We start from the raw sequence: 12,466 nt of genomic DNA on the forward strand, positions 1-12,466 counted from the left end.
TCTCCTTCCACGTAAGTAAGTATAGGAGGCCCATTTGACCCTCTACATTTTGAAAATAAAGGCCCCTATTCAATCCCCCTTTTCTCCTAAGTCTTCTCCTAGTTGATATTTTGACACCTTGTTGTTAATAAAATGCCACCAGCAAGCATTTCTGGATTTCAGGCTAGGCCACAAAGGTCATGGCCTAGGGCACCCGGAAGCAAGGGGGCTGATACACTCATGCAGTCAAGTTGCCAAACATGTGAACCGCAGTGGTCAGGCAAGTGTCGGGGACTTGGGGGATGAAGTAACAGAAAAAGGGGGCAGCTTATTGTCTATTACCTGCGCTGTCACTCACCATTACCATTGGCCACTCCTCCAGTCTGACTTTACCCAGCTCCAACCTATCAGAGTTATGGGGGGCTGGAAAGTTTGTTACATCACACCATGCACGACTCGACAGTCATGGCTGGGGAGGTCTGGCTGGGGAGGTCACATGGTGCCACTGAAGCTGACGGATAGGTCATAGAAACCCCATAGCACAGGGGCAGAAAGCGTGACCTCACTGAAGAATTGGAGCTGTATCAGGGCAGGACAGGAGAGAGACAAGGAGGTATGCAAATTATGTGTGCCATATAATTCAAAAACAGCATCAAGACAAAGAACATTTATATTGCGCTTTTCTCCTGACGGATTCAAAGCGCCAGAGCTGCAGCCACTAGGGCGCGCTCTATAGGCAGTAGCAGTGTTAGGGAGACTTGCCTAAGGTGCTGGCTTACTGATCAGGCAGAGCTGAGATTCAAACCCTGGGCTCCTGTGTCAGAGGCAGAGCCCTTAATCATTACACCATCCAGCCACAGCACCAAGGTCAAGGATACCAGAGCTGAACTACATGCACCTGCACGCTACTGCCCGGCTCCGGCGACCTGGACTGAGCTGTGGCGGAGGATTTTGAGAACAAAGGAGGAGAGTGGAGGAGTACGGGGAGGATGAGGATGATATCTTATTCATGCTGACGCTGCTAATTAATAAGGTTCCCGAGGTTCGGGACCGACGCAGTTGAAATCTACGTCCTGCATGTGGCTGCGCGAACCTGAAAGGACGTAGATTTTAACACTTATCACCAGGCGGTTCCGCTGCTCCCACCGATCGCGCTGCTGTCTCCCCACCACAGATCACTCACCCTGCTGTTTATAGGATGGCTGAGCTGTGTGAGCTGGACAGGAGCTGATTTAATTGGCTCATGACCCTTTCATCACTGTAAGTCAATCCCATTGGCTTACATTGATTGACAGCACCAGGAACCAATGAAAGCGACTCCTGATCAGGGCACAGAGCTCTGTTGTCATAGGGATAGCAGAGAGAGGGACCTGGGGTGGGAACAGAACGGCGTGACTGGCGGGGACAGCGGATGATTGTGGCAATTGGTCGGTAAGTGTCGTTTTACCGTGCCAGCAGTCTCTGGTTCTTAAGGGGGCAGAGACTGCTGGTACGGAAGTAGTTAATGACTATATTTTTCATATATAAACAGAAATTAGGGATTACATTATATGGAGCACATCATGCAGCTTGAAAGCCATTTTTTTTCCGTTTTTGTTGGATGTACTATTACCGTTGTTGTGGATGTTGCCTCTTGTCCTACAGGTACATCTTAAAGAAGACATACATGAGTTTCTCAGCTTGGAACTAGTTCCAGGCATTTTAGTTCTAAGCTCCACCTCCAGCCACTCAATAATCAGAATGGGAGTCTCTGCAGGCGTCCAAAGCTTTATCATTGGGTTATGGAACCAGAGGGGCTCTTAAAGTGGACCTGATCTCTTCCACAGGACACAACGAAAACTGAGAAAAATCCACCCTATGTGTGTTTAGAGAGAAAAGCCTGTCTAATTCCCCCTCATCTTTAAGTAATCACAAGTGTAGTTTGAGCTGTCAGTTGTATCAACACAGGAAATTGGTCAGCAGAGATGCTCAAATCCGAATTCAGGAAATACCCGGATATCTCCCAGTACACCTGTGCGGGCTGGGCAGGGGGGTCAAGCTTACCTGTCTGACGTCTTCTTCGTCTGTCCCTGGCACCTCCCACGATGCGTTCCACACGGCGGTCACATGAGTACAAACACTTCCTCCTTCCGGGTTGAAAGAGGAAGTGTTTGTAGTCACATGATGCGCGTGGACCGCATTGTGGGAGGCGCCAGGGACGCATGAGGAAGACGTCAGACAGGTAAGCTTGACCCCCCGGCCCCTGCCCAGCCCGCACAGGTGTACTGGGAGATATCCGGATAGCAACTATCCGGGTATCTCCTGAATTCGGATTTGAGCATCTCTATGGGTCAGTCCTCGGCAGGCACAGCTAACATGTAAACAGAGGATGTTAACCCTATGCCTGCTTCTATGAAAGCAGGAAGTAGACACATTGCAGATTTATTGCAAGATTTGTATCGGATGGAACAGAGAAATGTTTTTTTTTAAGGCTGGGGGCACACATAGCAGAAACGCTAGCGTAGCAGGAAAAGCTGCATTTTATGCAGCAATGTTAGTCTATGGGACGCAGAAGAAGCAGCATTTCACTGCATTTGTACACTTTGCGTTCCAAAAAACGCTGTTGCGTAATATGCAGGCTGGCTGCCAAAACGCACATAATGAAAGTCTATGGTAACGCATATGCATTATGTTTTTCATGTATTTTTTATGCGTTTTTAACTAAAAAGTAAACATCTCTGATGTGTTTCCACTTCCTGTTGTCTTCCTACTGATTTGCATAAACATAAAAATAAAAACGCATACAAAACGCATCCATTACCGCAAATTAAAACGCACGCAAAACGCATGAAAAACACATCTGCATAAAAAAAACGCAAACACAAAACGCACCAAAAACGCTGTAAAAACGCAATAGCAAATCGCAAACGCACCATCCTAAAACTCTACTTTTTCACGCCACGTCATATGTGAACCCAGCCTAAAGGTTATTATGCTGTGGCGTATCTTTTAGTGCAGAGAGGGCGTTCGGAGTTCAGGTCCGCTTTAAAAGGACCACTTTCATGAGAAATGGTAAATCTTATAGTACGTGTATAAGTATACGTATGAATTGTACAATATGTGTACGATTTTTTTTTCGGGAGTATGGCGCCTCTCTTCCCATAAAAACCCCCAAAATAATGTTAATGAAAGGCCATTGTGCTTTCCCTAAAAAGTGTGCAGTGAGGTGTCAGCTAGGGATGCTGAGCAGGGTAGATGGTGCTAATTGGCCATTTCAGGTAAAACAAAAATTGCTTAGCTTGAATTCTTAACACAGGGAAACTTTTAGTAAATAGAGATTTTTACTCAGCCACATTAAAGAGGGATTGTCAACCACACAATAAAATTCCATTTACCCACTGCTCTGTTTATTATGCAGCCTGCAACCTGACCCTGCAAGCATTCCAATATAATCAGAAATGTTTCTGCTGAAATAAATATTATCTCAGTCAGCCTGGCTCTGTTTGTTGCATTACAGACAAGAAGGAAGCTTGCCATCACCCCTCCCACATTCCTGCTCCTCACTGATTGGCTGAGGGCAGTTCAGTGAGCTGCTGAAATATGATCTATGCTGTGCTCACATGTGTTTACAAAGCAAGCTAGCTATGACAGTTCTGTTACTAGGAGAAAAAAAAAAGAAAGGGAAGAAATTATATCATTCAGGATTGGCTTCGGTCAGAAGGAGTTAAAATGGAAAATGCCAGGAACAGATTTCGCTTTATTTACTGCATAAAATTCACTGCACAGTACAATACAAATGTTATGCAAGTAGTTATCTAATTATATATATATGTTGTTGTTTTTTTTTTTCCTGGGATAGTATGGCTGTCCCTACTGCTTTAAAAAGTTGCAGAAGACATGTTAGCACTTCTTGACTCCGGCAAAGTGTACAGGCAATTGGTTCTCACATCTTACACATATCTTGTCCGTCATCGGACGGCTGTTATAGACACAATTCGTTGGTAGTCCACTTGCATAGTTGCAGTTGTTGAGTGTGAATGCAGCTGGGCTCAGTACATCCTGGCTTCGAGTAATACCAGTACAGAGCGTCTGCACGTTGCGAGGTGGCGAAATGATAAAGGTGTTCACCGGCTTGCACTGCCCCTTAATATAGTACAGGGCCTGATTCATCTCAACGTTACAGGTGATGGCTGCAGATCTAATGTGCTTCTGCTGAAACACCGACCAACACTGACATGAGGAGAGGTGAGGGAAGCTCAGGACAATCCCAAACACCAGAAGAGCAGAGAAATTGGGGCTCATTCTGCTTGTTGCAACCTGAGAAGAGACAGAAAAAAACTTGACCGAACATTACATGTACCAGTACTATTTAGGTGTCAAGCAAAAAATAAAAATGTTATGGACTCTCTTTTATATGTATTAGTTGCAGCTCATGGATAGAGTAAACCAGGGTGTATCATAAACTTATCACCAGAAGTTATTATGGTATAGTGATGACATTTTCTGAGGCTGGTTTCTGACTGAATATTGGCGTTAGCAGTGCACCACCAAAAACAGGCCTTTGGGGATTTCCACGTTAGCATGCGGTAATCCCCGTCTGGCAGCAGGTCAAGCAGGAAGTGACGCCCATTTCCTGTTGGTGAATCAATGACATGGGTTGACGCCATGCCTGATTAGATCCGGCATCAGTGCCCCTAGCAGATGCCATGTTTTCCTCCGTTTGACCATGTCCCACATTGGAGGGTGATATGAAGAAGGAGTCCACACACAGGCTTAAAGGAACAACCAGTGTCAGATTTATTGTCCCATCACATGCACGTGCAATACATGTCCGACCTGCAAAGGCCGACAATCGTTTCGGGGCCACTCAGTGTTCCCGTTGTAAAGGCAAGAAGCAGAAAGACATATATGCATATATGTTTATGTCTTTCTGCTTCTTGCCTTGACAAAGGGGACCCTAAGTGGCCCCTAAAAGATCTTCGGCCTTTGCAGGTCGGACATGTATTGCACGTGTATGTGATGGAACAAAAAATCTGACACTGGTTGTTCCTTCAAGCCTGTGTGCGGACTCCTTCTTCATATTACTCTATTGGACAGCCTGGAAGCCCAGCACCAGCATCCCCACACACGCTGGAGTGCGGTTCTTTTCTACTGCTACATTGGAGGGTGAACTTGAAACTGCCACAGGATCAGAAAAGGACGATATGTGCTATATTGGCCACACATTGGGGGAGATTTGATCCAAGGAAGTTAGCCCCATTACATTTTTTTGCTAGGGAGACATTGTAGTTAGTTGTTTAGAGTGCTTCTTACGCAACTCTACATAAAACATGGTGGTATGGGGATTAATTCAGGATATGGGATGGAGGTGTACTTGCTACAATTGCTATGTGGGTAAGGAAGGGGGGGGGGGGGGGGGTAATAGGAGGGCAACACTTGTGATAATGCAGGAGGGGATTAAAGACAGGAGGACGGGACCTACTGTAATTGGCCATGGCCAATGATGCAGCCAAGTAGAAGCTCTTGCGAGCAAAGAGATCCTGCAATGGGATGATCAGAGCTAACATTGCACAGCTTTTACATGTTTTACATCTGTGGCACTTGTCATGTGAATGCCTATAAAATTCAATAATTCTTGAAAACAAATATTTCCCAAAGAAAGCCTAAATTGTTCTGAGAAAAATAGATGTGTATCACTTTGATGGTATAAGTAATAAAAAAAAGTCATTGCTGTATCAGTAGTGACAGCTGAAATGCCAAAACTGTCTGGAATCTTAAAGGGGAAAAACCTTTGAATGCCAATGATGGGATTTCTACAGCAGTTTCTCTGGCACCAGTATGTAGATTTCCTATACATTTCTACAGGACAATAGTGGCTTTTCTTAGCCTCTGCTATTTCCTGTCAAAACACACACATCCTGTGTAAAACACTGACATTTGAAGGGAAACAAATATTTAAGAAGGCCTTAAAGAAGAACTCTAAATATTCTAATGACTTTCCAGCTAAATAAAAATATTAATTTCTTTACCTTAAAGAAGAACTCCAGCCTAAACAAACATACTGTCATTACATTACATTAGTTATGTTAATTAAAATAGATAGGTAATATAATCTCTTACCCACCCTGTTTTAAAAGAACAGGCAAATGTTTGATTTCATGAGGGCAGCCATCTTTTTGGTTGAAAGGAGGTGACAGGGAGCATGAGACACAGTTCCAACTGTCCTGTGGCCGGAGCACCTCTCCCAGTTGCTAGGCAACGTGAATAACAACATAGGAAATCCCATCATGCTCTGCACAGCATCAGGGAAAAAAAGCCCGGGTTTTTTTTCTTTGATGGGTGGAGCTTTGTTAAAAATGAAGGTAAAAATGATGCTTTGGTAAGAAAAACAAAGTTCTGATGCTGTGAAACTGTTAAAGAAACACCAAGCCTTTTCAGTTCTGCTGAGTAGATTTTTAGTCCGGAGGTTCACTTTTATGCGGAACTGAAAATTCATTAAAAACAAACAGTTTCACTTACCTGGGGCTTCCCCCAAGCCCCCTGCAGCCGTGCTGTCCTGCACCGGTCCTCTATGATCCTCCCTTCTCCCGCTGCGATGTAGTCTTGTTACCACCGACTTCTAAGTCGACGGCAACTGCGCCTGCGCAGCCGTGGCCACGCGTATCCTTCTAAGCATTACCGTCCTGTAGCGCACGGTAACATGAAGGATGCACGTGGCCAGGGCTGCGCTGGCACAGTAAATGCTCACCTGGCGAGGTTGGCATTTGCAATGGAGGGGATCGGCGGACACCGGAGCTGCGGCGAGGGACAGAGATCGGCTGCCAGGGGCTGGGGGAAGCCCCAGATAAAGTAGATCTCGTTTTTTTGGGTTTTTTTTACGCTCACACCTTCCCTTTAACAATTCCTTTATGAGATATGGTCTGCCTATATAGTATTCTATAAATTTTACAGTGCCAATCAAATTTGCAGCTAATTTAGACTTTTTGGTCTGTCATCAGTGCAAGGTGCGGGTTTATATGGCTCAAATAAGCAGAACCTGCCATGGACAACAAGTATTACAGAGTACCCAGTAAGCTCTTGCTGAACAAGAACCACTAGGTCAGTGGCGTACCTACCATAGGGCCGCAGATGCTCACAGCACCAGGTGTGGCCATGGCTAAGGGTGCCGCTGTGGTGCTCAGCTCAGTCACTGTGTTCTTCCACCTGGGACCTTTTCTCATAATTTGGGCAACATTTGGGAAAAAAGCAGCAGGCAGTGCATGGAACTGTACTACTTCCTGCACTAGATGTAGCAACCCTCCCCCTTCCAGTTCTATGAGCAATGTGTCTCCTCGCTCTCTACACACAGTCTGCAGTGAGTGAATGTGCAGATCAGCAGGGTGAGTAGAGAGAATGATTGCTGTGCTGCAGCTGGGACATTAGCAGGGAGAGGTGGCAGGATATGTTTTGTGTTTCAGAAGTTGCCTATCATTAGTAGTCATGTGCATTGGCTGCTGTAATACCAGAATGCCCTAGACTATTGATTATTTATACTGATCAGAATAATTAATCAATAATGCAGACAGTGTGCTGTTGCAGAAGCATATGCAAGCAAGTGATACAGGTGCTGACAGCTGACTTCTGTAGTGAGCAGAGACGTAAACTCCAGGCAATTTAGATTAGCTTAATTGCTGGTAATCTTATCTCTTTTCCCAGCTCCCCCTCCCACCCTGTTGGCTTCCCCATTACACTTTCCTCATTTCAGATTTTAGAGACTTCTTTTAACAGCGTGTCCCTGCCAAACATCAATGGTGATGTCTGCAGTCCTCGGGAGAGGTTTTCCTGCCATTTCTCCTCTCCCAGCAGGCTCTCTGTATTGTGCCTCTACCTCTTTATCCCACCTCCTCCTATGCATCCCCCTCTTTCGTATGTCCCCCTTTTCTGACTGTCCTCAGTAGCTCACAATCTAATCGTACCATAATCATAGTCTAATGTCTTACCATATTATTATTGTATATTTATATAGCACTGACATCTTCTGCAGCACTGTATAGAGTACAGAGTTTTATAACGGTTAGCTTCGTCCACATGCTGATGACTCCTTTTCCCAAAAATGTGCAGCAACATGCTCGGCACCGCCACCCATCAACCCTCCAATCAAGAGAATTGTTTGTTTTTGGGGGGTAGGGGGTATCTGTAAATAATCAGCACTGGTTGCCAAATTTCCTAGGTATGCCACTGCACTAGTTAAATGTAAGGAACCACAGGGAATTAAAAAGCCACTATTTAAAAACACACACAAACAAAAAAAATATTCTAAGGGCAAGAAAGATCTCCCAAGATGCATCATTACTGCACATGCAAATCATGTTACAACAATATGTGTCTATTTCATGCCATCTGTCCCCCCAGTCCTCCTACCTGCATTGTAGAGAGACCTTTAAGCAGAACTGCCTTCACGGACTGTCTTAAGCTCTCTCTTGTCCTCCTTATATGGGAGTTTAGTCTACAGAACAGGAAGCCTGTTTCTTTTTAGTCTCTTCTAAACATGTGATGTGGGCTTATCACCTCAACAACATCTGAAATCCTGCTCAACTGGTCGTGAAACAGTTAGCTTGCACAAAGCTGAAAATAATCTTTTGTTGAACTGTTCTTGTTTCTTCTATACAGTCCTGCGCTTTTGACATACAGGTTTTACTGGATTGCAGGAATGTAACCATACATCATGCGCTAAAGTTAACATTGCATAAATGCTTTATGTTGGAAGGAAATTGCATTGTAATGACTGTAGTTTGAGTGGACAGCTAAAGGAATAGAGTATATCACTAGCCTTGCGGCGTGTTTTTAAAGAGGAACTATAACAAAGGATTGAACTTCATCCCAATCAGTAGCTGACACCCCCTTTCCCATGAGAAGCCTTTACCTTTTCTCAAACGGATCATCAGGGGGCGCTGTGTGGCTGATATTGTGGTAAAACTCCTCCCACTGTGTGATGTCAGCACCTAGGTACTGGCATCACACTGTGGGAGCCTTGTAGCATTGTGGGAAATAACAACTGTTTTCACCTTCCAGCAGTAAAAATGTTGCCATGTGATGAATTCCAGAGTGTAAATCAGGAAGAAGAAATATTTTACAATGGGCAAACACGGACTAAATCATTAATAAATAATTATTGTAAAAAATTAAGCACTTTTTTCCATTACATTATTTTCACTGCAGTTCCTCTTTAAGCTGCGTAATATGTTGGTGCTTTATAAATACAATAAATAAATTAAATACATACCGAACTATGTTGGAGGTACGGAACCCAGCAAGTTTCATACATGCATTTACCAAACCCCTCTAGGTTCAAACCCTACGTAGCTGGAAAAATAATAGTTCAAAACAAAGATATCTAAGAATTTAACCATTTCCCCTCCCCCGGAACGAGTAACTATGTCCCTGCAAAAGGCCATATCTCTGTGCAGGGATGTAGCAACTACGTCCCTTCCACCTCGCCCCGCACACTCCCACGATCATTAGCACCGCTAATCGTTAGCTGGGAGATCTATGAATGGGAACACAGTTCCCATTCATTGATCTAAGTGCCCGCGTGAATGACTGCAGCCGTTTATGAGACGGCGGCGCCATTCACAAAACCGATACTTATCCACGCATTACTTCCGCTTTGCGTAGTAATACTACACATACAGAAGTTATGCGTGAGGACATCTTGTGGGAAAATTGTTAAATTATATCTACACCCTTTTTTTTTATTAAATGAAATTTTTTAACATTTAAAATTAACCCCTTACCTCCCACACTCTCTAATAGTTACCCAAAAAATTTTGGGGTAAAAAAATATATACAATAAAAAAATACATAAATAGTTACCTTAGGAACTGAACTTTTTTTTAATACGTATTTCAAGAGGGTATATTACTGTTACTTTATAAATTACTGTATGTGCTTGTAATTAGGGATGGACGCAAAACTGAAAAAATACACCTTCATTTCCAAATAAAATATTGGCGCCATACATTGTACTAGGAAAAAAACTTAAACATTGCAATAACTAGGATGAATGGGGAAATAAAATGTGTGGGTTTTAATTACTGTAGCATGTATTATTTTAAAACTATAATGGCCAAAAACTGAGAAATAATATTTTGTTTTAAAATTTTTTCATTTTTTTTCTGTAATAACACATTTACAATAAAGTAATTCATGCAAAAAGTACCCCCCAAAAAAGCCTAATTGATGCCGAAAAAAAACAAGATATAGATTGTTTGATTGTGATAAGTAGTAATAAATTCATAGGCGAATGAATGGAAGGAGTGCTGACAGGTGAAAATTGCTCTGTTTTTTTTTTTTAAAGAGACACTGAAGCGAGTAAAAAACTCGCTTCTTCTCTTATATTCAGCAGGGGTATGTGTGCCCTGCTAAACCGCCGCTATCCCGCGGCAGAACGGGGGTCCCTTACCCCCCAAATCCCCCCCCTGCAAAATCTACGACCAACTTGGTCGTAGATTTTGCTGCTCCTAGAGGCAGGGCTAATAGATGCAGCCCTGCCTCTCAGAGCGTCTATCAGCGGACGGATCTCCGCCCCTCTCAGTGAAGTAAGAAGGAGAGGGGCGGGGGAGAGGTGGAGATACGCGCTGATAGATGCGCGTGGGGCAGGGCTGCGGCCATTAGCCCTGCCTCACCAGGAAGCGATCCCCGGCGAGGACGGAGGGGATTTGGGGGGTAAGGGATCCCCGTTGTGCGGCGGGATAGCGGCGGTTTAGCAGGGGCACACATGCCCCTGCTGAATATAAGAGAATCAGTGAGATTTATACTAGCTTCAGATTCTCTTTAAGGGGAAAAACCTTTTGAAGTGAAAGGGAACCTAAACGGAGAAGGATATGGATTTTTCCTTTTAAAATAATACCAGTTGCCTGACTCTCCTGCTGATCCTGTGTCTCTAATACTTTTTGTCACAGCCCCTGAACAAGCATGCAGATCAGGTGCTCTGACTGAAGTCAGACTGGATTACCTGCATGCTTGTTTCAGGGTTGCGATTCAGCCACTACTGCAGCCAAAGAGTTCAGCAGGGCTGCTAGGCAACTGGTATTGTTTTAAAGGAAACATCAATATCACTCTCAGTTAAGGTTCCCTTTAAGTGGTAAAAAAAAAAAAACAACAACAAACAAACAAACAAAAAACCCCGTAGATATCTATATATTTTATTAGTGCACTAAATAAGCCATGCATCAATTGCTCAATACGATTATTATACATATTCCGAAAAGAACCAGCCCCTAAAACACACTTTAAAACATAACTTTTATTACAAACATTAAATTATAAAGGGCAGCTGTACAATGTATGGCACCGACAGAGTGATACTAGTAACTGATGACACAGGTGAGGTGTGCAGAATACAGTGGGTTATCAATAGGAGGAACAATTATATCTCAGAAAGAACAATCAGGTGTGGCTGACTTATGCATAGCGTAGTATGGATACAGAGGCGCCAAAAGGATAAAAGTATCTAAAAAGTGTAAAACATGAGGAGGCAGTGGTGGACTTACCTGCTCCAAGCAGACACAAACATTGCCAATGTGTTTGTCAAATACAATACGTTTATTTACATACTCCATAGACAATGCAACTGTAATGGCTGCCTATATTGGAGGCACCTACGCCACCGCTGTGAAAGTGGGTGTGGCTTTAGGGTGTACAGGGCCCCATAATCTCCTATTTCCCGGGGACCCATGAGTTGTAAGTCCAAAACCAATAAAACATGAATGTCACACAAAAACAAAAACATAACTCAATCAATGTTTGCTGAATGGAATAGACACTGTACATAAACATACCTATGTCAACTCCAGTGTGCACACTATAATCTGTCCCTCTGTCCCTGTAGTGATAGTAATCTAGCTGCAGTGTGTGCTCATCCTTTTGTGAAACTGTGGTTTTAACCTATTCCCAGGGCCGGATTTCTGGCAAGGCCACATAGGCCATGGCCTAGGGCACCAGAAATTTAGGGGCGGCTCAGTGAGGGGCAGTAAAGCTGTTTTATGCAGCCATCCCTATCTACAAGGACAGCTTTAACCTTTGAACTCTCTGTCCTGTACTTGTGTCATCCCTGCAAGTCCTGTAAGCGCTATCCTGCAGGTACACATCAGCCTAACTCACATGGAGACACAATGGGGCCATCATTAATGAGATGGCAAACATAACATAAAAGCTGTTAAGGAAAACATAACTTATAATCTATACGCATATTACTGAAATAGCTATTGTCTGTGACATCCAATGATAGAAAGTAATTAGATTTCTCATTTGGGGCACACAGAGAGAACAACCATACAGATGGTATACTGTAGTTGGCCTTGGGCGGTAAAAAGTACAAATCCGGCCCTGCCTATTCCCGCTATTTCTATAGTTGATTCGTTGCTTAAAGAAGAAAAAACACAGAGTAACCACAGGAGCCCAATCTGGTGTAGCATTGTCAGGTCGTGAGAGTGGAAATAGTAAACAATATAAATATACTCACAAGGCT

At 43.6% G+C, this 12,466-nt stretch overlaps 1 protein-coding gene across 1 annotated transcript; it reads right to left on the reverse strand.

The window, feature by feature from the left end:
- Positions 1-3,858: 3,858 nt before the first annotated feature.
- Positions 3,859-7,112, reverse strand: LOC137527294 (sialic acid-binding lectin-like). Its single transcript, XM_068247802.1, has 2 exons — positions 7,074-7,112; positions 3,859-4,275 (listed from the first exon to the last, which is right to left on the reverse strand). The coding sequence occupies exons 1-2, from the start codon at positions 7,110-7,112 to the stop codon at positions 3,859-3,861; spliced, it is 456 nt and encodes a 151-aa protein (XP_068103903.1).
- Positions 7,113-12,466: the final 5,354 nt, after the last annotated feature.

Source organism: Hyperolius riggenbachi, chromosome 8, assembly GCF_040937935.1.
Source record: "Hyperolius riggenbachi isolate aHypRig1 chromosome 8, aHypRig1.pri, whole genome shotgun sequence".
Taxonomy (NCBI): domain Eukaryota; kingdom Metazoa; phylum Chordata; class Amphibia; order Anura; family Hyperoliidae; genus Hyperolius; species Hyperolius riggenbachi.

Coding starts and splice junctions, on each gene's coding strand:
- LOC137527294 (XM_068247802.1), bottom strand. CDS start 7,112: ATGGCCACACCTGGTGCTGTGAGCATCTGCGGCCCTATG. Junction 4,276..7,073: donor TGAGCATCTGCGGCCCTATG/GTAGGTACGCCA, acceptor GTCTCTTCTCAG/GTTGCAACAAGCAGAATGAG.